The sequence below is a fragment of the Orcinus orca genome, chromosome 1, assembly GCF_937001465.1.
Source record: "Orcinus orca chromosome 1, mOrcOrc1.1, whole genome shotgun sequence".
NCBI lineage: Eukaryota > Metazoa > Chordata > Mammalia > Artiodactyla > Delphinidae > Orcinus > Orcinus orca.
Window position 1 is genome coordinate 171,288,726 of NC_064559.1, and position 24,237 is coordinate 171,312,962.

General features: G+C 40.7%; 1 protein-coding gene across 4 annotated transcripts in view; it reads right to left on the reverse strand.

The window, feature by feature from the left end:
- Positions 1–24,237, reverse strand: part of ELAVL4 (ELAV like RNA binding protein 4) — an 85,855-nt gene that overhangs the window by 28,613 nt on the left and 33,005 nt on the right. For all 4 annotated transcript variants that reach the window (XM_004273881.2, XM_004273879.4, XM_004273880.4 and 1 more), the window contains exon 2: positions 22,787–23,027. In XM_004273881.2, coding sequence (XP_004273929.1) covers positions 22,787–23,027 — 241 coding nt within the window. The remainder of the gene's footprint in view (positions 1–22,786; positions 23,028–24,237) is intronic.

Consider the following 24,237-nt stretch of genomic DNA (forward strand, 5'->3'; position numbering starts at 1 on the left):
TTCTATTTCACTGGGTTATGTGTGGTGTGTGAGAGGTATGTGTGTATGAGTGGCGAGTGCACGTGTGCACACACACGCATGCACACACACACAGGAAAGTAACAGTTAGAGAAAGAGATGCGTGTGAATACAAGACCCTGCTACATGTTCTCAGAAAATTTTTTGCAAATCCAAAAATACATGAGACTAATTCATTGGTTTAAAAATATCATTCATCCTAAATTCAGCTTCACCTCATCAAGCCTAGCTAAATTCACCTAATTAAGTCTATTTTCATCATGCAAATTTATCAGTCCTTATTTACCTTGTATATAAGAGAAGCCTTAAAAATTGCTGTAAAAGCCTTACAGTTATTTCTTTTAAACAGTCATGCACCCAATTGAGGGGTTTAGAGGGCACTTTTAAAGTAATAATCTCAATGACAAACCTTATGTATGAGGTCTAGGAAACAGGTCAGAGTCAATCTATCCAACTAAATTTGATTTGTATAAAATTAAAATGAAATACGAAAAATATAGACAAAACACTCACCACTTAACTGCACTTAACCACTTAACAATGACCCATTGTACTGATGGAATATATGTGGAAGAATTTATCATGCCTACCAGTGGTGCATGTTCCCTGATATACTACCTTTCTTTCCAGTTATTCATATATTTATGGAAATCTTAAATATATATAGTGGCTATGATTTTTATATTCTATATTTTATCTTTATTTTAGAACATTGCTTCAGGAGGAAGGAAAACACACTCAGATTCTAGGAAGGTTCTGAAGGTCAAGTGAAGGAAAGACTCCTGCCCAGCAAGATACGCCACATCTACCCACCTGCCTGTGTAGTCCCAAACCCACCATCACCTTAGTACCTGACTGCAATTAGCACAACCGTGTTATGCTCACCTGCTCTAGGTTTAGAGAGAGACTGCATTTAATGTCAAGAATGAGGGTGCTTTGGGGAAAACTAAAAACTAGATGAACACCGTTTCAGAAAGGAAAGGGATAAAAGATCAGAGGTTTTCCTTGATATGAAATAATGAACTGCAAACTCTAAAACAGGACACTGCACTGAACAGGAGGAGGAGAGAGGTGGAAAGGCTTGCCTGTGAATTGAAAGATATGAGATAAACTGGCAGCACAATAAAACTACCTGTGCTTAGCCTGGTTCATGAACAGGCTTCTTTACGTGCTTCTTTGCCATCATGGAAGGAATACAGCTAAGTCTCATAAAAAATACTCAGTGGAGCTAAGCATATTCTTTTAAAACACTCTTGAGAGGATTAGATCCCTAGGTAGAAAATATAAAAACCCAAGCCTCATTTCTTTCAGAAACTGTTTTAGTAGTGAGGGAGAGTAAAATGAGGAAGAATTTTATGTTTTAATTTTGGTGGCCATATACTGGTGATGGGTTTTGGATTTGCATTTCTGTATTTAAATTGTACACAGAACATAGAAAAATACAAATGAAACATATTCACAAAGAATACCAACACTATTTCTACGAGGACCAAGAGAGCCACCATGCTGGGAAGGCCCAGGGGACCCAGTCTGGAGCCTAGAACTAAGTGTGTCTATATGCATCCCAGAAATAGATAAGGTTTTTTTTTTTTCTTTCTTCTTCTCAAATAGCTTCCTTCTCTCCCTTTATCAGCAGCAGCAAGATGTGACCACACAGGTATGGCAACAGTAATTTCAGAACAGAAAATTAAAACAAACTTTATTTTGCTCCCAGTTTATGAGCTTATTTTGATAGCAAGCCAAGCATACAAATGAAATCATTGAAGTTATGTTTACTGAATCACTGATAAAGAGAAAACAAAATCATTAAAGACAAGATACAATATTATAAAATGAAGACTACCTCCAATATTCAGAAACTATAGTGAGTGCCTGCTCCCTGATGCCCAAGACCTACAACCCTTCCTTGTGACCAGTCCTTAGCAGTCCTGACCAGCAGGCTTGGGTAAGAGGCCCAGTGACCATGAATGGGCAAGAAAGGCATTCTTGGCAGTTTGGGATAGAAACTTAAAATTAGAATGTAGTTTCCAAGGGAAAACTGTTATACACAATGGCTACATTTTTAAGGCGCTTCAGTGTATTTTGGATTAAACAGATTCTTGTTTTTAACAAGCTTTTCTTAAATCTGCACCTGAATATTTCTATTTTTTAAACTGCGCACATATGCATATACACACACAAAGACACGACGTGTCCTCGTACTACAATGTGGCAATATTTCTCTTCTGTTATAATAATTTCTATACCTAACTTCTCCCCTTAGAAAGCAAACACTTCTCCCTACAAGAACTAGTTTATAAAGACTGCGTACTTGAACATGGTAGGTACTCAACAAATATTTGATAAGGGAACAGATGGATACATACACTTGTACTAATTCTCCATTGCTGGAAGCACATGACCAGGATGTGTTTATGTTTGGAGGGAGAAGAGGATGAGAGGGGCACCTGGGGAATTCATTTCGTATTTGTGAAAAAGGGAGAACAGGACAACAAGCTGACATCAGGGACTGGAAAACACAAACAAAAAAGGTCCTGGTGGGTTCCCCTCCAGCACAGATCAGGTGAAAAATAAAAACCATCCTGGCTCACGTTTCCAAAGAAATCCTGAGTTTCCAAAGTGCCTTTCCACCCATTATGTCACATTTGAGTCTCCCAACAACCCCGTGGGAGAGAGAGTCATCATTTATAGATGTGGAAACTGAAGTTCTGAGAGAAGAGCGATTTGCTCTACTATCCCTGAATAGCTGAAACTGAGTCTAGATCAGGGGTTGGCAAACTGTTTTATGTTTAGGGTGAGACAGTAAATAGTTTAGGATTGGTGGGTCCTCCAGTCTGTCATGATGACACTGCCATTGTAGCGCGAAGGCAGCCATGTACAATATGTAAACTAATGAGCATGGCTGAGTGCCAATAAAACTTTATTTAGAAAAAAAGAGGCAATGGGCTCAATTTGGCCTTTGGGCCATAGTTTGCTCACCCCTTGGTATAGATCTTTTGACTCCAAATCTAGTCCCCTTTGCCATATCCACAGTTACTCCACTGGAACTAGTGTTGTTGACAACTATACTGAGGCCCTGAAATATCTCTGAAGTTGTTTTGAACTGCCTGAGAAAAAAGTAAATTACCTTCAATAGTTTGTGTTAAGCACTTTTATTGTATTCAAATGCTAGGAAATGTCACCATCATAGCTGATTATAACCCCTCATTTCCCAGTCATTCTGGAGAGAAGTTGTTTTCCCTTGCCTTTGGGGTCCTGTGGGTTATGACAGCAGGACCTTAAATATGACATCCTTATGGCTGATGGCAGCAGCAGAGAAGCTGTCCCCTCACAGGGCTGACCGGGAGGAGCCTCAGCATTTCTGCACTGCCAACCTGCACACATTGCTCTTTCTTTCTTCAAAAACCATCATTCTCCAGAAACCGAACAGCTACTCCCCTCATCTGCAAAGCCCCCAAGGGGGCAGCCAGATGGGTACCTGCTGTTGATGAAACCTTCTGCGTTGAGTAAGGAATTTTTGTGGATGTTGGAACCCTTAGCTCAGGCTGAAATTCTGTTCTCAAAGCACATGATAAAATCCCCAGTCACCTCAAGATCACCTGCAGGGCAGTAATCCACATGCTGGGTTAAACTCAGCCAACTTCAAATCCTAGGACTCCCTCCCTGCCAGTCCTGAGATGACATTCCCTGTTGTCCACTGCCTTGAAATCTACTTCAACACACCCTAAAGAGGGTCAGAGAGCTCTGAGGCTGTTACTGCATGTACTCATGTATGTGTGGCCCAAAACTGTACTTGCTGTATATCCTTGGTTAATTCATGTAAGCTTCACCAGCCTGTTCCCTTATCTGGAAAAACAGGGATAATCCCTTATCTTCAGAATCAAAGGATCACCGTGAGGATTAACTATATTAACATGAGGATGAACAGAAGCTACAATTTATTCAGTGCCTACTTTGTGCCAGGCACTCTGCTAAGTGGCTTACTAAAATTACCTAATTTAATCCTGTGGAAATGGGTACCATTAGGCCCATTGTAAAGATAAGGAAAGTGAGGCTAAGAAATGTTAAATAACCTGCCCCAAGTCAACCAGGAAGTAGGCCTCCAGGCTAGGATTTGAATGAACTCAGGTCTGTGGGACTTCCCAGCTCATGCCTTTTCTCCACAGGGTTTGGTCTCTCTGCAAAGGCACAGCAGTGTCTGGCATCAGGCAAGAACTCAAGGGGATGCACACCCCTTGTGTTGGGAACTCTTCCCCTTCTTCACAGTGACTGGGATGCTTTGAGATGCTAGAGCATCCATGGCTCTGTTCCTTCCCAGCCCACTTCTGTGGGTGTTTACACTTGCTGGACAGTCTGAGTCTTGGATTTTCTCCTGCAAACTCAAGTGTTAGTAGAGCCAACTAATCAGAGGATTTATTTTCTTTTGGTAGTTCACACAATTCCCTCAAATTAAGTATGGTTTAAAGTCTTGCTACTCTAAGTGTGATCCCTGTACCAGCATCACTGGCATCACTGGGGACTTGTAAGAAATGCAGCTTCAGCTTATTGCTCTGTGACCGAGGCTAAGTTGAATGAACCTCTCCACACCCTGATTTCTGAGAAAACTACACATCTAACTCAGAGTCACAGGGAAGGGAAGCTCTGACAGGAAAGCTCTCAGGATTTCTTAATATATGCTATTTCTTTTCATCCGCAGATTTTGCATTCTTACTTTGCCTCTTTTTGCTAGAGTAATCTCATCTGCAAAATGGACTTAATATTACTTTTTTCATGGTGTTATTAGGAGTACTGAAAGTGATCATGCATGTAAAGTGCCTGGTATATAACAGAGGCTCAATAGATGCTGGTTTCTTTTCTTTCGTCTCCCATGCCCCAGTAGATACTGCCCTACACCGTTGCGTCTGAGGATGCTATCTTCTGAATGAGGCCCAATCTCCTCAAAGGTAGAGAATGTTTCTGATGCTTTTCTTTCACATTGGAGTACATAGCATGCAATAGGCATACTAATTCCACAAATAACTGACACCTACTACATGCTAGATACTATGAGTGTGCCTCCAATAACCAAGAAATTGTTCCTGCCTTCAGGTGACTTGTCTCACTCCCTAACCCCCCAATCAGAATATCAATTCACTGATGGTGGAAACCAAGTATTTTTTATTCTCTGCTATGTTCCCAGAGGATGGTGGTAAGAGGTATGGAACCATATCCCATGAGACACATCTGAAAGACCTGTGGGCTTTAACCTTGAAGGAGAGAAGATTCTAGGAGTGCTCAATACTTGAAAGGCTGCATGGGAAGTCAGGGGTAGGCTTGCTATGTGGTATCCCAAGGGAGAGAATGAGAATCAGGCAATAGAAGAAAGTGAGGGAGTAGATTTTTGCCTTGATAAGAGGAAGAACTTTCTACTAATGATTTTATAAGGATACAGGCTGCCTTGTGAGGTGGTAAGGGCCCCCTGACATTTTATCAGGAGATGTTGCAGCAGTTAACAAGATCAATTCATAAGATACCTTCTAATGCTAAGATACAAAGGTTCTAAATTATATTTATTTGAGACCCCATGCTCACAGTTTATCCTGATTTCTAACTGAGAAAATAAAAATAATAGAGAATATTTATTAAGCACCTACTGTGGGCTAAGCACTTTACATATATTATTATTTAAATCTTTACAACCTCTGAAGCAGGCATTTCCATCCCTGTTTTACAGAAGGGGAAACTGAGGCTTCAAAAGGAGGAATAACACACCCAGGGTTATTTGGCTAGAGAATAGTAGCTAGACCCATCTGACTTCAGAGCCTGTGCACTTTCTGCTGTGCCCTGGTTTCTTGAATATGTGCTGATTTGTGTGTTAAACACCTGCCCTGACACAGCACAGTGTGCCTGAGACTTTGAGAGAGCCTGGGTTTTCTAGTACTATCTCCAAGTCTTCATTCTTTCCATTTAATTTCAATATATACCCCAAAGTATCCCATTCCCATCTTCCACATTGGTTGTGTCTGTCAAACTGGATCTGGTAGGTCATAGAATGACAGTCTTGGAAAGGACTTAACTATCAATCATCTTTGAGTCTCTTCTACAGATTTGGCAACTGAGGACCAAGGAAGAAGCAAGCAGTTCATGGTCCAGTAAGAAAATCAGAACTGTGAATCAACAGCTATAGTAGAGTGTGGCTAAGTGTTGTGACAGTGAGAAGGAGAGAGGGCTTTCTGGAGGATATAACTGAGTTGAGACTAATTTGAAAAGATTGATAGGAGATAGCCAGGCCATAGACAGAGAAGGGCGTTCTAGGAGGAGGGGACAGCTTAAGCATCTATCCCTTGAGGAGAGAAGACTGCTATTCAGTTTATAGCTATTACTTCCAGGAGGCCAGTGCAGCTGATGTCAACCTGAACTGTCAATATCGATTCTAAGTTGAGTGCTCAGATGTATACATGAGATCTCCCCATACCTCTGGCACGGATTTAGGAATCATTTAGACATCTGAAATTTTGAGTGCCTCTGCTCTCTGCCAACAACAAACACTATTAAAAAAAACAGGACCCAGCCTTCTTATTCTGAATTCCCAAAGTATTTAAAATTACATTGAATCAGTACTTGGTTATTTCCAGAGGCTACATTCTGGCTTCCTAAGCAGATGAAACTTCCCAGTTGAGAGCTCATCATGCGGCGTCAAGATGATAACAAGCAAAGCACTTGGTCCATAGTGGGCATTCAATATAAACTTGTCGATCTAAATGTATTTCTCAGTGAACCCTAAGTTCCTTAGGGCAGGGACATGGGTCTTATTAATCTTGGTATAACCAATGTCTGGCACATAGTAGGCTTTCAGTAAATCTATGTTGAATGAATGAATGCATGAATTCAATAATCAAATTAATAGTAAAAATATAGTTATCATTTTTTGAGTGCTTACTATGTATACTGAGTGCTTTATTTCTTTTTTTCCAGCTTTACTGAGGTATAATTGACAACTAAGCTGGTAAGATCATACACACTACCATATTTAAAACAGATAACCAACAAGGACCCTGTGTAGAGCACAGGGAACTCAGCTCAGTATTCTCTAATAACCTAAATGGGAAAAGAATTTGAAAAAGAATGGATACTTGTATGGGAATAACTGAATCACTTTGCTGTACACTCGTAACTGTGAATCAACTATACTCCAATATAAAATAAAAATTAAAAAAATAAAATAAAGTGTACAGCATGATGATTTTTATATATATATATATATATATATATATATATATAAAAAAACACCTTGCGAAACGATTCCTCCCATCTAGTTAATTAACACATATTTATCTTTTTTTTTTTTTTTTTTTGCAGTGAGAACATTTAAATTCTACCTGACTGCTTAATCTGTATCATCTCATCTGCTCCCTAAAACAATCTTACAAGTTAGGTATGGTCACTGCCATTTACCATTGAGAAGACATGTCCAGAGGCCTCAGATCCCAAGACACAAGTCCCTCTGACTCTAAAGCTCATACAGGCTTTCAACAGAGTTTCTTGATTTCAGAGACGATATCAACCAAACTGTTCAAGTAGATGTAAAACAATACCTCTGTTACTGGGGTGAGGTACATGGAAATTCAGAGTATATATGATGATTTCCAGGAGTCCCGAAAGCAGGAAGGACCAGTTACAAAGCTACACTATTTCATAAAGAAAGCCAACCAACCAGTTCTCAAAGGAGTGTTTTTTAAAAAACTTACTCTTTTGGTTTGTTCTATAAAGTAAGTTGCTCCAAGTGACAGATATTCAAACATACACTTCAATAATAAGCCTCAATAAATGAAAAAACTGAACTAATCTGAACCTTATTTTTCTTCTGCCTGTTCAGGAAAGAAAGGCGATTCATAGGATAAAAAGCTAGTATCAAGTACTTAGACTTAGTTAAAAAAAAACCAAAAGGAAAATGTATTCTAGGTAAAGTACCAGGGAAAATAGAAGCCTCAGTGACAACTAGCTTACCTTCAGCATTTATCACACAAAAAGAAATGTTCAGACTGATGACCCTGGGGCAATAAGAGATTCTTAATAGAAGCAACATTAAATTAAATTATGTTCAGAATACTCTTACAGACAGGAAAGAATAGTCACATATTTAAATATTTTTAACAAGGGTCAAAACAAAAAGAGGAGGAATTTGGCAAACTCCCAGCTAGCCAAAGAAATGAACTAGAATTCTTAACTCTCGGTTGGCGTACTCTCACGTGAAACAGAGTTCTCGATGTCAGACAGACAAGACCTTCCCCCTAGAATGGATGTGAACCAACAGGTGATTCCAGAACTGCAGCTGATGTCAGAGAAGGGTTTAGCAACAAAGGAAGAAGAGGCAGAAAAAGTTATCAGGTTAATACTAATTATATACACTGTAATCAGCCTTTGGGCAAAATGAGATTGTCTATGGGTGAAATGTCTGTGGGTGAAAGGAATTGCTGTATTTAGGCACAAAGAAAATTACTTCTAAAACTCCCATCAGACACTATTCTTATAAAGGGCAGGTGGAGGCTCCTGATATCATATTGGGATTTAAATTAATTAAGATAAGTTATGTGAGAGGGCTTGGCACAAGGGAGATGTTTCATAAGTACTAACTGAATATAAATCTATTAAAATTGCCTTTATTCGAAGTAAAAGAAAATTCATGGCTCTCAGCGAAGGAGGTGAGATAAATAACTGGTCTGTGCAAAGCTAAGTCAGGATGTCAAATATGAGTTGCAGAAGAATTTTGTCTGAAAACCTTTGCCAGTGTCTTCTCTGAACTAAGGGCATGGGGTTCTCTGGCCTTGGGACTTAACCGCTAACGGCTGTGTGGAACTTCCTGTCCCTACCATCAAGGAGTTCAACGATAGTGAAGTACCATCAGGAAGCTCATGACTGTGGTCTGAAAGCTCAGTTTGGCTCCAACAAATGTTGAAAAAGAAAGAAATTCCCCAGATGCATGAAAAAAAGAAAAGAAATAAGAAGCAAAAGTATATTTTCCCTTTTCTTCACCATTCAGCTTACAGTTAAGAAATAAGACAAAATAAAGAAATCAAAACCCAAGAACAAAATAACTCACACAGAAATGGGTCTGTGGAGTAAGAATGGAGGAGGGAAGCCATATTCTTTTGTTATTTTTTTTAAAAGCTAAAGGCTTCTGGGGGAATGGCTGCACCAAGCAGGTGTGACCAGCTTCATCACACTGAGTCAAATACCTGGGAGAGGTGAAAATGAAGGAGTGCCTGAGATCTGTGTGAGAATCACCAAATGTAAACACCTTCTAATGGCTCAGCTCTTTCAGGTGATGGAAAATGAAACGTCACCCTGACAGTCAGGAGACCAAACGAACCCATAAATTAAATAATTCCCAGAACATACCCAGTACTCAATAATTTTCAACAAAAATGCCTAGTATGTGATGGGACTTTGCTGGTGCTAGAGAGATGGACCCATATGGCATCATCTTGTGTCCCTTTTGGGAGTCGGTAACACTTTCCTGGGACACCAAGGCCTCCACTTGCCCATCCACATGCAGTAGATGACCCCACCTCTTTCTTAACAAAAGAAATGAGGTCATCAGGTAGTAACTGGCTCAAACTGTCTTCTTTCCTTCTACCCGGAAAACTTATCCCTAATGGAGCTCCATTTCTCCCTCCTGGCTAAGAATGTACAGTCCACAAACTGCTGGAGAAGAAAAGCTTCTTTGGGTAATGTTACATATTATACACCGTTCTTTTTAAGATTTATAACACACATTAGCACAGACTCAGAGAAGTAGTGATAAAAAGAAACTCCTTTATAACTTGGTTTACTTCAGTTTCCCAAACTCATGCAGTCACATAACCTATTTTAAAAAACATATTACCTATTAAATACCCTTGGGAAAGACTTTTAGATGGGATTTCCAAATGAACATTACTCTTTCAAACAGGACTGAATACTGTCTCAAGATATAATTACCCTAAGGTGGGTGGGTGTGGACCCCGATTCTGAGCTATAGTTCCTAAGATACCAGAGGCACCAGCAGAAAACAAGGAGACCAAGCCAGAGAATACCTCTAAGGTCTCTTTTCACTGTGATAGTCCATGATTCTGTTTCTCAGAAGACATCACACAGACTTGCTTCTGGGATAATCTAGACACAGGACAGAAATGCACAGTGGGGAGGGGGTCAGACATCTGTGTATATATTCACATGTTAGTACACATTGTACAAGTCTGGTTCTAGCTCACTACGTATCAGTAGTCAGCATGCGACGAGCTCAAGGTGTTTCACTAGGAGAACCAAAGATCCGGAGGAAAAACAAAACAAAATTGTGTGTGGCTATGTGGACCCCAAGCAGGAACACACACTTATAGGTACGTACATACAGGCATACACATGAACACTATCTATATTTAACTAACTAGGCATACAACCCTGGGAGGCAGTACAGTACTGTAGGTAAAAATAGAGACTTTGAAGTCAAACAAACATGGGTTCAACTTTTCCCTGCCACTTAGAAGCTGTGTGACCTGGGACAAGTTACTTAACCTTTCTGAGTTCTGTTTCCTCACCTGTTAAATAGAGCAAATAATACCTACACCTTGCAGAACGGCTGTGAGAATTATATATGTCAGGTGCTGTTCTGAGTGTTTTACATATACGGATGCTCACAATAATCCTATCAATATCCCTATCTTACAAATGAGAAAACCGAGGCACAAAGAGAGTAAACATTTTCCTGCTATACAGCTAGTAAGTGGTGAGGCTGGGATGCATACAGAGCAGCTAGCTCTTACTCACTAGGCCCTCCTGCCTCACACAATCCTGGATTATAGTAGGTCCACGATATTCCCCTGGAAGACACAGACACACATACACAAATATATAAACACCCTACACCTCCTCTTCCTCTCTGGCTTTTCAAATCTGCTGGTTTTGTCATTAGTTTATTACACGATGCAGTTCAAGTGGGCAGCATGCAGACACCAGCTTCCCAAACACAAGGATCCTGTGTGGCTGCTCAAGGAACAGAAGAACAAATTCAACCCTGAGAAATGTTAGTTCATTCTGAACGATGACTCACAGCCGCTATTTTCACAAACAGCCTGCTAATTAAACTTTCTTATGAACTCTGCTAACCAATTTTTTCAATGCATGGAGAAAAATCATTCATTATAGACCGGAATCCAAAATCTAATATCAAAGTGCAAGTAGGATCTGTGGTATTGTAATTTGATCAGCTTGAGCATTAATAACAGTTACACACTGATGTCTGAGAGAGGTAATCAGCTTTTGTTGAGATGTACGTAGATAACTGAACAAAACATTTGGAAGGCAGACTAGAAAGCAAAGCTAGCTTATCACAGGAGTTTTAGTATTTACTTTACCCTCAGAAATCCCCTGCTTACAATATCCTATCTTCCAGGTGACCACAGTAATATCCTGAATTGGTATAGCACTTTAACGACTTAATGACACATTAGCAGCTCATCTGATGTCACAACACACGGTAAGGTGGAAAGAGCCAGTGTTATCCCCATCTTATGCACAACAACCTGAGGCACCCAAAGGCTTGATCCACTGCAAACCCCAGAGCTAGCGCTAGAACGAGAACTTGGTGGATCTGTCCATTTCTTCATGTTGCCACTCATAAAGGTGGCCTGATTTTTAAAACAGTCTCAGAAACCATCCTGACATTTTCAAATATTGAACTAAAGGCTTTAATTTATAATCTTCTAGAACCACGAACACTGCATTAGTAAAGTGCATTATTACTGTAGCTATTTCTGAGGCTTACGGGGATACATCCTACACAGCCACGTTCACAACTCAGGATGAAACAGCAGAATGCAGGGAACCCTCTCTGTGAAGGACTCCTATCCCAATTGGCAGCAGCATGTGGTCAGAGAGACACAGGTACGCTGACAGCTCGGCCACCTGCCAACTGTGTGACTTCAGGTCAGTCATTTTAAACTCCATGAGCCTTGGTTTCCTCATCTGAAGAATGGGGTCACCATTACCTCTTGGGGGCAAGGTCAGGATTAAATGAGATAACACACATAAAGTGACTGGTTTCTAGTACTTAATAAATCTGAGTTCCCATTCCATCCTCCTGCCTTCTCCTACTTGGTCCTTGGAATTACATACTGAGGACTGAACCAGGACAGAAATCCACTTTCCCACTCCTCTCCTTTTGTCTGTTTGTTGGCCCAGTGGTAGAACACTTAGAGAGAAGAGGGAAGGAGTTATGGGATAGAAGGGGTCCCTCACATTTACAGGTTGTTTTCGTTTACAAGTGTCTTTATCTGTCACCTGGTTTGAACTCACAAGTACTATCCAAAGAAGGTAGGGTAAGGATTTATCTTTTTACTGTATATTGAGAAAATGGAGGTCCAGGGGAATACAGTGACTATGCAAGGCCATGCCTGCATCTATTAAGTGTGTGTGTGTGGAGGAAGGGGGTTGTGGTGTAGGACTTTGACTGACATCTGTCTCATTTCTGGTTAGTCCAATGCACTGCATCTGGTATTTTTGACCAGGAAGTTGGTGTGTGTGTGTATGTTTGTGTGTGTCGGGGAGTGTAGAGCTCTTGGGTAAGTGCTTATTTCTTTTGTACTTAAAGGGTGGCCTGTCTCATTGGGAAGCCTCCACTGACTGGTGAGGGGCACCGGGAAGAGAAAAGGCAGCTGAGAACTAGTTGCAGTTTCCAGGGTCAGGGCCAGGAAGTGAGAGTGACATTCATATTTTCCTCTTTCTTGTCCAGCTCAGGGTCCCGGACAATGGGGAACCTGCCAGGATTCAGTGTAGGAACCCTCACCAGGGAGATGGAAGCAGAGGACTGACGTTCCTCTGTGCCCAACCTTGGGAGTGAGGGGAAGGGGGAAGACTGCAGAGACTCAGAAGCCACCAATACCTCAGTCCAGGGCAGCAGGCAAAGAATCTCGCTTCAGGACGCCTCCTTTGGCACACTGTCTACACCCTATGTTAATGAAAACAGGGACTCCACTCAGGCAGCTTCTCTGTGTGGCTGCTTGCTCTGGCCATAAAAAACAAGTCGATCAATCCAACATGGATTTAATTTGAAAAAAGGAAAACTCTATGTATGTGATTTCAGGCTTCATATCCTATCCTGTAGTAGAGCTGGCAGTGGGCTCCACGATCAGAGGCTCTAGTGAGTGTGGTGGGAAGGGGAGAAGGGCTGAGATCCTGGTTACCATTTGAGAAGGGGATCAAGGTTGTCACCATCCATATTTCCTTGACATAAAGAAAACACAGACTAGGGGGCCAGGTGGTCTGTTACTTCTCAGACAAGTCACCTAGTGACATATAATTTACAAATTTTCTCTCTGGTCTCCTTTTACCATTCTACACCCATTTCCCTTCTACCTTGTTTTTTTAAAAAATCTATGGCTATTTTAATTTTAGCTCTTTTCCATCTCATAAGCCAATTCAAATCCTTTTTGGATCAAATGGCATATAAATAAATAAGGAGGCAGGACAGGAAACAAGCCAAGAAAATAAAAAAGAGAGGAAGAAAAAGAAAGGAAAATAAGAAGCCAAATGTTTCTTCTTTGGGCTGCACTGGCCTTATCTGTACAGTAAGTATAGACATTGCCTATGTTGGCTACTTTAATAGGGTCAGAGGAGGTACTGAATATAAAAATCTTTGAAAATAAACATGAAAGGCAAATATCAGGGATTATTAAGTATATATTTTATGCTCATACTACCAATAAAACTATTTAATCTGATTTAAGACGTTTGTGATGAGAAATTCTATTAGCAGCCCTAGGAGTTAGGGTAATTACCCTAATTAGCTGCATCCACTTAGTGTAAATGGTGCCTTGTTTCACCAGACATCCAACTACAAAACAAGGGCCAAGCAGAAAAGCAAACTTATAAATCAGTAAGAAATTGAAGTAGGTGGAAAGAGAGTCACTCAGAGAACATGGCCCTGACCTCAGCAAGAAAAACAATGATTCTCAAATCACAGACACCATGGGAAGTCTGAAAGTTGTCCACCTCCTGTGTTAGGTCAGGTTATTTATTAGCGAAGTAGAAGGAACACACTTTGGAGTCTGACAGACTTGGGTTCAAATCATAGCTCCAGAACTTATTAGCTATGGCCTTGGATAAATTACTTAAACTCTCTGAACTTATTTCATAAACACAAAGGGGGTACTGACTTTACCCCACAGAGTAGTCCTGACTATTCTATTCATTATCCCTTGAAGATACCTCTGAAACTTGGCTCAGCTGTGTACTGGTCTGTGTACACAGACTACAATGTACTCTCTACCAAGTTCAAGGCTTGCTCCTATTTGACACCTGCTCTGAGAACCCCAGCCCACAGTGATCTTTTTATCCTTTGAACACCCATAGCTGATGTTTTCTTCTTCTTCATTCAGCAGAGGCAGGCAAGGGAATAGAAAGACCATAGGTTTTGCACTCTCCAGCTAACTGACTCTAAGCCTTGGCTTTCTTATCTGTAAAATGGGGACAATACCATTGTCCGTGCATAACTGGTACAAAGCTTCAATGAGATAACATATACAGCGTGCCTAGCACTGTAGCTGACACACAGTAGGCAAACCTCCAACTTCATTGTTCTGTTATGAATCCTTTTGTGCTATCTTTCCAGTGAAATTAACAGCTAGGGTCAGGAAAGGTGAGCTTGGGCTTTGGTGAAAAACAAAACAACCCCCCCGCCCCCCCGCCCCCCCACCCCCACACAAAACAGCAAGGTGGCACCATTTTTATGCATCATAAGCAGGCTCCCAGCCCCTCCCAGACCTGCAGGCTTCTGTAGGGTCCTGTGATTTGTCCTGGCCTCCCCCACTCATTGGCCCTGCTAGCAGCAGCATGTGGGCACAAACTATGTCTTACCCTTTTTAGCTTCCTCACAGAACCTGATACAGAATTTAAGAGAAGAGAAGGAAAGTAAATAACATTTATTTGGCCTGAGGGAGCAGACAGTAAATAAATATAATTGGCCGATTGAAAATGTTTTACAAATGTAAAAGCCTTATACAAATATATGGCCTCCATCTGAATTTTATCTTCTTTCCGAACTAGAAATATCTTCTCCCATCAAAGTTCAATTTGGGGCCGTAGAAAAAACAAAAAGGCAACTTAAAAAGATCTTTAGTTCTAACAAGGAATAAAAGACAGATAACAGAGTTCATCAATTAAGAGCAGTAAGGGAAATGTGGAATGGGGGCAGGGTGGAGGCAGAGTGAAAAAAGAAATCACCACTACCACAGCTCACAGAAGACAAGAAAAAAATGAATTTCCCATTAACACATTTCAGAAAGCACTCTCCTCCTACCCTGAAGCTGACGAATTACATTTTTAGATAATGTGTGGAAATTTCAGTTTGACATTACCTTCCTGCTTAGTTCCTAGTCTCAGTCAACCAGGTCATTTTACAGAGAAGGGGGAAATGAGTGAGTGTGTGTGTGGCGGGTGTGTTTATGTGTTGGGGGAAGGAGGGGTGGTTAGTGAACAAGGAATTGGTCTTATGAACCAAACAGTCAGCTAAAGTACAGAAATAGAAAATCCTTAAAATACCCAGTCCTGATTCACATCCTAGGTAAAAATCCTCTGAGACATCTCTCTTGGGATGTGAGAATATTTTCCTACGGGTTATCTGAGTTCAGAAGCAGGGCAGAACCCTCTGATTTGGAAGGGAAGATGAAGGGAAAGATAGCCAGGGGGCAAAAGGAAACCATACCTGGTCTATAATCCTGCCTATTGCCGTCCTGGGGAAAGAAATGTGTCAAAAGAAAAAGATTGTGCCTGCACAAACTCTAAACCTCACAGCTCCACTCAATTGCCAACCTGTCCTAATTAGAAAGGATGGGAGCTCTCTGATTGCCCTTGATGGGTGTGTAAGAGGCACAATGATAATATGGCTTACTGTCTGCACTTAACGTTCTGACGTTCTCTAAGTTCCCCTTAATAAAGCAGACCCCTATTCTCCTGTTCTGTAACTGCATTAGTTTCCCAAATCTTCTCCATACCTAAAAATTTTCCATTCACCTCCAATAATAATCAACCCCCTCCCCAAGTCAACAATTCAAAATTCTTTTATTCTTCTTTGTGGAATACGTATAAAATGACTGCAGGGAGGTGATAAATAAAATAACAGATGCAAATCTGCCTGATTTTCCTCTGGATTCCAGAGGCACATTGTACTGTACCAAGTACATTTTCAAAATCAGCAGCAAAATATGCTGATAAATGCTACTATTTCCTCTACTCTTCCATCGTTAACGAATATCCCTCTGATATGCATGTAGAAAAGTTCATTTAGCTAATCAATACCTTGGGATTTTCTTGGATATGCATAATTGAGGCCGGGTTTTAAGTATACTTAAACTTAAGGCAGCATCCATTTCAATACGGTGCTTGCAAGATAAAGAAAAGGAGAACACAGTGAGGGGTATTTTGTGAAGAGAGAGTCTGAAGGTAAAAACCACTCCAAGTCTATGCTTCCTTGTTCAGGTAAGCAGCAACCTGCTTAATTTAAAAACACTGGCATTAGTGAGAGAGTGGCATGGACATATAAACACTACCAAATGTAAAATAGCTAGCTAGTGGGAAGCAGCTGCATGGCACAGGGAGATCAGCTCGGTGCTTTGTGATCACCTAGAGGGGTGGGATAGGGAGGGTGGGAGGGAGGCTCAAGAGGGAGGAGATATGGGGATATATGTATACGTATTGCTGATTCACTTTGTTATACAGCAGAAACTAACACACCATTATAAAGCAATTATACTCCAATAAAGATGTTAAAAAAAAAAAGGAAAAAAGGGGAAAAACACTGGCATTTATTTAATTCAATGCATAGCATGCTATTTTCCAAAACAAAAGATTTTGAATTCTAATTATATTTTCCCTGTACTAAAAGTTTTCATTCCTTAGGCAATATAAGCTGAATTGGTTTGTATAGGGGAGATGTCAGTTTAGTATCTTCAGGGAAACTCCCAGAGATAAACTATAATGGGATAACCCACAATTAGTCAGACAGCCAAGAGTTCAAGTCCCAGCTCCCCTACTTGGGAGCTAAGTCACCTTGGGCAAATGACTCAATTGCTCCTAAGTCCAAGTTTCTTTGACTGTAAAATAACTGTCTTGTGGATTACGTGAAACTCCATTTATTGATCTTAGCACAATGCTTAGCACATAGTAAGTACTCAATAAACATTGGCTATGATTATGAATCTCCAAGAAGTCCCAATTTACTATTTAAATGAGCAACTATATTTAAAGCTTTTAATATAGTGCCCAGAACACACAGAAGGCACACAAAAACATACAAAAGCTGCTGCTATTATTTTTATTCATCTTTGCTGGGTGCTGTCAGAAATTATACTAATAAAACTTACCCTAGGGCTGAATTCACATTTCAGGAGTGAATTCAAAGCACTTTCATATTTTAGGATTTTTTTCAGCGCCTTTTATTGTTTATAAAGTTATCTTAGAAGCAAAACAATTAAGTTCTCAAAGTGTCCCTATTAGTCATTCCTTGTATATGAGGTAACATGAGGTAACCCACAACCCTCACTCTCCTCTCCCTCTTTAACCCAAGAGACTGTATCCCATGTAATGCCTCTTGGCCTTGATGCTCTAACAGACACAGCCCTCTGCCCAACCCCCCACTGCTGTAGTCCACACTCCACATCTTACCTCCTGAGAGGGACATACAGGAATATTAGCACTTTCACAAATCCGAGAAAGAAGAGAAGTTACCCAATGTCACTGAATCAAAACTGAGATGGTTCCTTTAATTAGAGGTGTGATTCTACATACAAAGCCTGTGGCAAAGAATTCACCCTGATGTCTCCAGTAGCGAGGCATCTTTTTTGCTTTATTCTGCTCTTTCCACTAAATGATAATATTAATTAAGCCAAAGATGTGTTATAAAGGAAGAAATGAAGAGATGGATTAGAGGTGGGGTTCAGGAAGTGTTGTCTTTGTCTGTTGGGGTGCAACTCTAACTGTCTTGATGTTTTTGTGTGCTTAGCTTCACTTGGCAATGCTGCTTCAATATAAGACTACTGCTTCCAAAGAGGCACGCCCCAGCTCTGCTTCCTTTGTCCAAAGCACAGAGGAATAAAAAAGTCTTTTGTTCTTAGACTGGAATTTTAGCTCCATTCCTTTGCTTTTCTTCCCTCTACCTAAATCCTAACCCCATCTTTCAACCACCGCCGCCCCACTCCGGCCAATAGCTCCAACTAACACAGACTTCACCCTTTCTCAGACATCCACAGCCCACATAATCTATTCCATATAGTGGTCACTCCATAGATTCAGTTTTACAATCGATAGTGTTCAGTTTGGACCACGCTGTCCTCAAAACCCCTGCTTCAGAGCTCTCACTTGCCTGAAATGGATAGAAAACTCCTCTTAAAAACTGCATTGTATGGGCACATGGAGAGTGACATGAAGTAAAAGTATAATTCTTTTTTTTTATCTCTATGATGCAAATAATCACACAATCTAGACCGGCAGATCAAAACTATTTGTTGTTGTACACGGATTGATTTCTGGCGATTTTTCTCTGTTAGTTTCCCCCATGCTTTCTCTATTCCTTTTGGAGAGAAGTGATAACAAGAGGGACAATTATAAAAATGCAGTTTAGCATTCCAGCTGTTCTGGCTTTAAGACATACCCTGAGCCACCTAACTCTATCCTGGTTCAGCCATATGTTTCCTCCTCTCAAATACCGATCATCTAGGAACCTGGATTTGGAAATGCAATCTCAAAGCTTGAAAAGCAAAAAGGCAACAAAATAAAAAAAAAAATAAGAAACGAATTCAATTATCTGCAGTCCACGGGAATAATAGAATTTTTACCAGGGGTTTGGTGTTCTTTGCCTGAGTTCCTCAGTTGCATAAATCCTTGTGGGCCACATGCCGCTTTCCTTCCTCTCTAGCAGCAGAGGCTGCAGGTGGATGGAGGAGAAAAATAAAGGACATAGCTTCCAGAGCCTCCTTGTGTTCACAGCTGCACACTAAAGCGACTTGGGACACACGTCTTCTCTCCCTGGTACCTAGATTATCCTGATAAGCAGCCTTTCCCAACTGGAAAAAGAAAATCTAGTATCTCTGAGAAGATATTAACAGAGATGTCCAAAAGCACTGTGAGGGAACCTTAAACCTGGCACTTTCCATAAATTTGGGTCTCCACTGAAGACGGAGTTATATCCCCAGAGGATGATAAATATTGTTATCTTTGCCTCCCGGTATACACAGGAGTACCGTTTGTTTGTTTGTTTGTTTTTGCGGTGTGCTGGCCTCTCACTGTTGTGGCCTCTCCTGTTGCGGAGCACAGGCTATGGACGCGCAGGCTCAGCAGGCTCAGCAGCCATGGCTCACGGGCCCAGCCGCTCCGCGGTATGTGGGATCTTCCCGGATTGGGGCACGAACCTGTGTCCCCTGCATCGGCAGGCGGACTCTCAACCACTGCGCCACCAGGGAAGCCCAGGAGTATTGTTTTAAGCCATGGCACATTAGATGCAGAGTGCGGCCAGCAACTGCTACTCAGAGGAACCCAGTGTTTCATTGGGTTATGGGCTGAGGGTTAGCAGGGATCTTCAGGTACCACAGGCAGGGGCACCCTGCACGTGCTTCCACATAAGATCACGCTTTTGGAAATTGGGGGTGAATCCCGGTTCTACCACCTGCTAATAGCTGTGCTGTCTGGGGACGTTACTTAACCTCACTAAGCTTCCGTGTTTTCATCTAAGAAAATGGAGGCTGTTTTTAATGTTAAGTGAAATAAGGTATGTTCAGTGCCTAGCAAGTACCTGGCATAGAGTAAGTACTTGATAAATAATAACAAGTATGTCCTCAGTACCACAACACTTAAGTCCATGCCCAAATTCAGACGGAGAATTCGTTGACAACCTATAGCCAGGAGCGAAGCCAGCTTACTGGCAACACCATTAACAGTTTCTCTTTCCCTCCCTCCCTTCCTCCCTTCCTTCCTTCCTTCCTTCCTCCCTCCCTCCTACCCTCCCTCCCTCCCTCCCTCCCTTCCTTCCTTCTTTCTTTCCTTCCTTCTTTCTCTATCTCCCCCCACCTCGCCCCCTCTCTTACTCTCTCTCTCAATTTTAGAAGCCAGAACCTTCTAAGGGAATCTATTACATTCTCTTAGGGAGTGGTTTAGGCTGGAAAATCTTAATCTTGAATTCTTATCTCTTTGCCACTTCCCACCCCCCAAATCCTCCCACTGGATATTTAGAACTCCTTGTAAACTTCACAGGATCAAGATGCATTGAGATCTGTAGGAGGTGTTGGAGGAAAAGGGGGACTGGGGATGTTAAAAATCAGGGCAACAAAAATACCTATGATGTCATTTACCCTGACTTCTGAACCACTAGCAGCAGCCTTTTAACTTGGCTGGTGTGAAACCTCACCTCTCCCAGCCTGCGTTATCACTTAACCCCAAATGTAGGCCTCAGAGCGCTTTCCATCAGAGCGATCCCCACTCCTTCCCCACCTCCCTACAGCCCTATCTCTCCCTCCTTCTCTGACTTTTAGCGTAGCCAATTAAACCTGAACAACGGGTGGATAGAGGAAATATGCTGCATCTATGGAATGGTACAGCAGGGACCAGTTTCACTGTTAATTTAAAATGCTAGAATTAATTAGGTAGTGTAAATGAAGAATTTAATAAGCACTCTTTACAACCACAAGTTCTACTTTTATTAAACACTGCTGCCAAATGAGGGCAAATATCTCTGGTCTCTCTATATTTCCCTGCCTCATTCCCATAAGTTCTCTGCAAATAAAATTCTTTTCCTCCCTGAATTAAAAAAAATGCATAATTATAAATTTATGCCTGCATTGTATTTCTGCTTTCAACCCGTTAAGCTTCTTCTTTAAGCTCAGATGCTACTGTATGTCTCTGCTTGTGCTGGAGAGGGTGCTAAACAAACCAAAGTTGACAATTTTGGTTTTGTATACCAAATTAAAGGCTGTCTTCGAAGCTGTCACTCTTATTCAAATACACTCAGTGAACTACCAAATTAGCATTCTTTCAGTAAAGGAATCTGCTTGTTTAAACATGTGTCTTTAGAAAACAAGGAACAACACCACGAATCAGTACTTCTCAAAAATCTTACTATAGTTCTAAAGGAACTCTTTTGAAAAGGTAATTAATAATATTCACTAATATAGCTGGCAGAGTCCCTATTTAGAAGGTAAGGCTACACCAAAAATACATTTTCTATACAGGAGTGGGAGGAAGAATCATATGGTTAACTGGTTTTAATTTGGTTTGAATTATCATCCTATTATATAAAGATTCTTCAGGAATCTAAACATTGGATTTCTGAGAGCATAGGCAGTTCTGTCAAAGGATAGATGATCCAGGGCTCTGGGATAAGAACACCAAAGCCCTGGCCCATTTGGAGACCTTGATAAAATTTCTCTGTTCTAGCTATTCTCCTTGAAACATACTAACTGTACCTATAATAATAACACGCTCCCCCATTACTGAGAGACTGCTATGCAATAGGTATTGTGCTAGGCAGTATATATCCAGTCTCTCCTTTAATCCTCACAATAAGCCCTTTGAGATAAGTATTCTTTTCCAATTTTACAGAAGAGGAAATTATGTTTAGAGGGTTACGTGACTTATATTTTCGACAGTTATTTTAGTTTTATGATTTTGCAAAATACTTAATATAAATGGACAAATTAACAAGTGAATTAGAAGAAATGGAGAATATATATAGCTACATGCACATAAATACACTGGATTCTCTGATTTAAAAATCAAGATAATGTATCTCTGTATTTTAGAGTTTCCTTTTTCTTATATAGGCCAGCTGCTCTTCAATTAAACTGTCCAGAGAGAGGGAAACAAAAGTCAACACCCCAAAATGACAAATACTCAAAGCTGAGTGTGAATGATTTTAGGACGGGAGCATCAGAGAGCAGTAGCTTCACTGCCGTCACTATGTAGTCCAGTATTTTTCTAAGAAAACATTCCCACTTCCAGAAGGATTACAAGGAAACTACCCTCATCCCCAGCCCCAAAGGATAATAGCGTCAGTATCTGGCAAACATTAAGTCCTCAATAAATGGCTGTCAGTTAGAAAAAAATCAGAACCTAAAACTTTCAAGTATTGAAGTATAGGGTATTGTTTCAATTTCAAGTAAAAAGTCTCTGACTTCTCAGAGAGTATCTTCACAACAAACAAATAAATAAGATAAAATACCTTCATCAAGCATCTCCCTCCTACTACAGGGTAGTTTTATTCCAGAATCATCTGCTATCCCTGGGGCCTATTTCTCCCAGGGACAATGGGCAGTTGTGACCACAATGGCCCCCTTTAAAAGACAGTTTCAGATACATGGAAATATATTGGACACACGCAAACCAAATGTTTGAGAGGAAAGGGATAAATAGATAAAAACCAGTATAGGGAGGGCAGAGGGCAGAACTGTGAACTAAAGAACAAAGGGTAGGGGTGGCTGATTAAGAATAAAAGAGGACACAGCCAAAGGATTATTTCACATAAACTAAAGCTGAGGGGGCTCCAAAATCTTTATCTGCTTCCCAGTCCTACCAATCTGCAATATGGTTTCATGTAGTATACATACGCATGAGTTTATGACTGTGTACCCACGCTGACCTTGAATGCAGGATACACGCTGCAGACACTCAAAAGGCATCACCACACATATGCATTTCTGCTAAGATCTGCACATCTAATGGAACAACGCAGCTGTGAATCCCAAGCCTAGAATATCGAAGAAGAGCATACCTGTAATTTTGTCTCTCACGAGTTTGCAGGATTCTATTTCACCAATGCTCCCAAAGAGACTCCTGAATTCCTCTTGGGTCATATTCTGGGGTAAATAGTTGACTATGAGGTTGGTTTTGCTGTCATCTGTGGCTGCCCCTGTCTGCATGGGAGAAGGACAGTTTCTATTGTTGCTGGAGGGTCCATTGCTTGTATTGGATGTCGGGCCATTTGACACCTGAGGCTCCATGGTGCTAATTATCTAAATAAAAATAAAAATAGTAAACCTTTTGATATCTCAAAGACACAGAGTCTCTTTCAAGATTTTATTTTATTTTTTGTAAAGAAAGAGAACAAGATAAAGCAGGATGGAGCAAAAGAGATGGGGTTGTGAACACAGCCAATTTAGAAACATGTTTTTAACCAAAATGTTAAACTCCCCTTGCTATTTTTAGGCCAGCCCCCCACCCCACCCATAGATTTTGAGCACAGACTAGAATGCAGTGGGAACTCTCCCATTATTTTGTTAATGAAAAGCTAATTCCTGTTTTCATTACACAATCACTCTCAGAAATGTATACTTAAGCCACACCGAATTATAATTAAAATGTAAAGTAATAATCATGATTAAAATTATAGTTCCATTAAAGCTGAAAAAGCTAAATATAGAGGGCTATGCTCACAAGTTTAAATACAGTACCTGTTTATTAACTGTCTCATAAAGTAAAATGACATTAAATTAAGTGGGGTTGTTCCATATGGGAAGGGTTTAGATTTTCACTGATAATACTGATCAAACTTCAGATTTCATAAAGGCATGCTGGGGAGCTACAAAGTTATCTAATAATTTTTCTCCCCAGTGCCTTTGTTACTATTTCTCCTGGACCTCAAATAAAATTAAAAACATGAAGGAAAAGTTCTCTCTAGGTCTCCACTTTAAGTCTAGCACAGCCCCAGGCTGTCCTCTCACACATTACTTAAAAAGGACTTTCACTGTATCTAAACAGTTAATAAAACAAATATTTCCACGAATGTGTGAACTGTTTGAGGCAGCAGGCATGGAAATAAAAGAGATAAGTCTCTACCCACAAGGGGCTTATAGTCCACAGAGGACACAGAAGGCAAATGGCTACAGTAGGACAATGGGCCTGTAACAGAGGAGCAATTAAACCTGCTTAAAGGATAGGGGCATTCAGGAAAGTCCCAAGAAGATACTGATAGAATAAGGTTTCACATGAAAAATGGGTTTAAGCTCATGGAGCCAGGTCCTAAAGATGCCTTGTACATAGAATGACAAACATGGAGAATCACAAAACTACAGAGCCAGAAGGCACTTCAGGGAATAAAATTCAGTTCAAAACTCTCATGTTTGAGATGAATTCCAGAGACATCCAGAGACTTCTCTGTCATCACAGGAAAGTGGGGCAGAGTCTGGGCCTGCACCCAGTTTTCCTGGCCCCAAATGCAGCTCA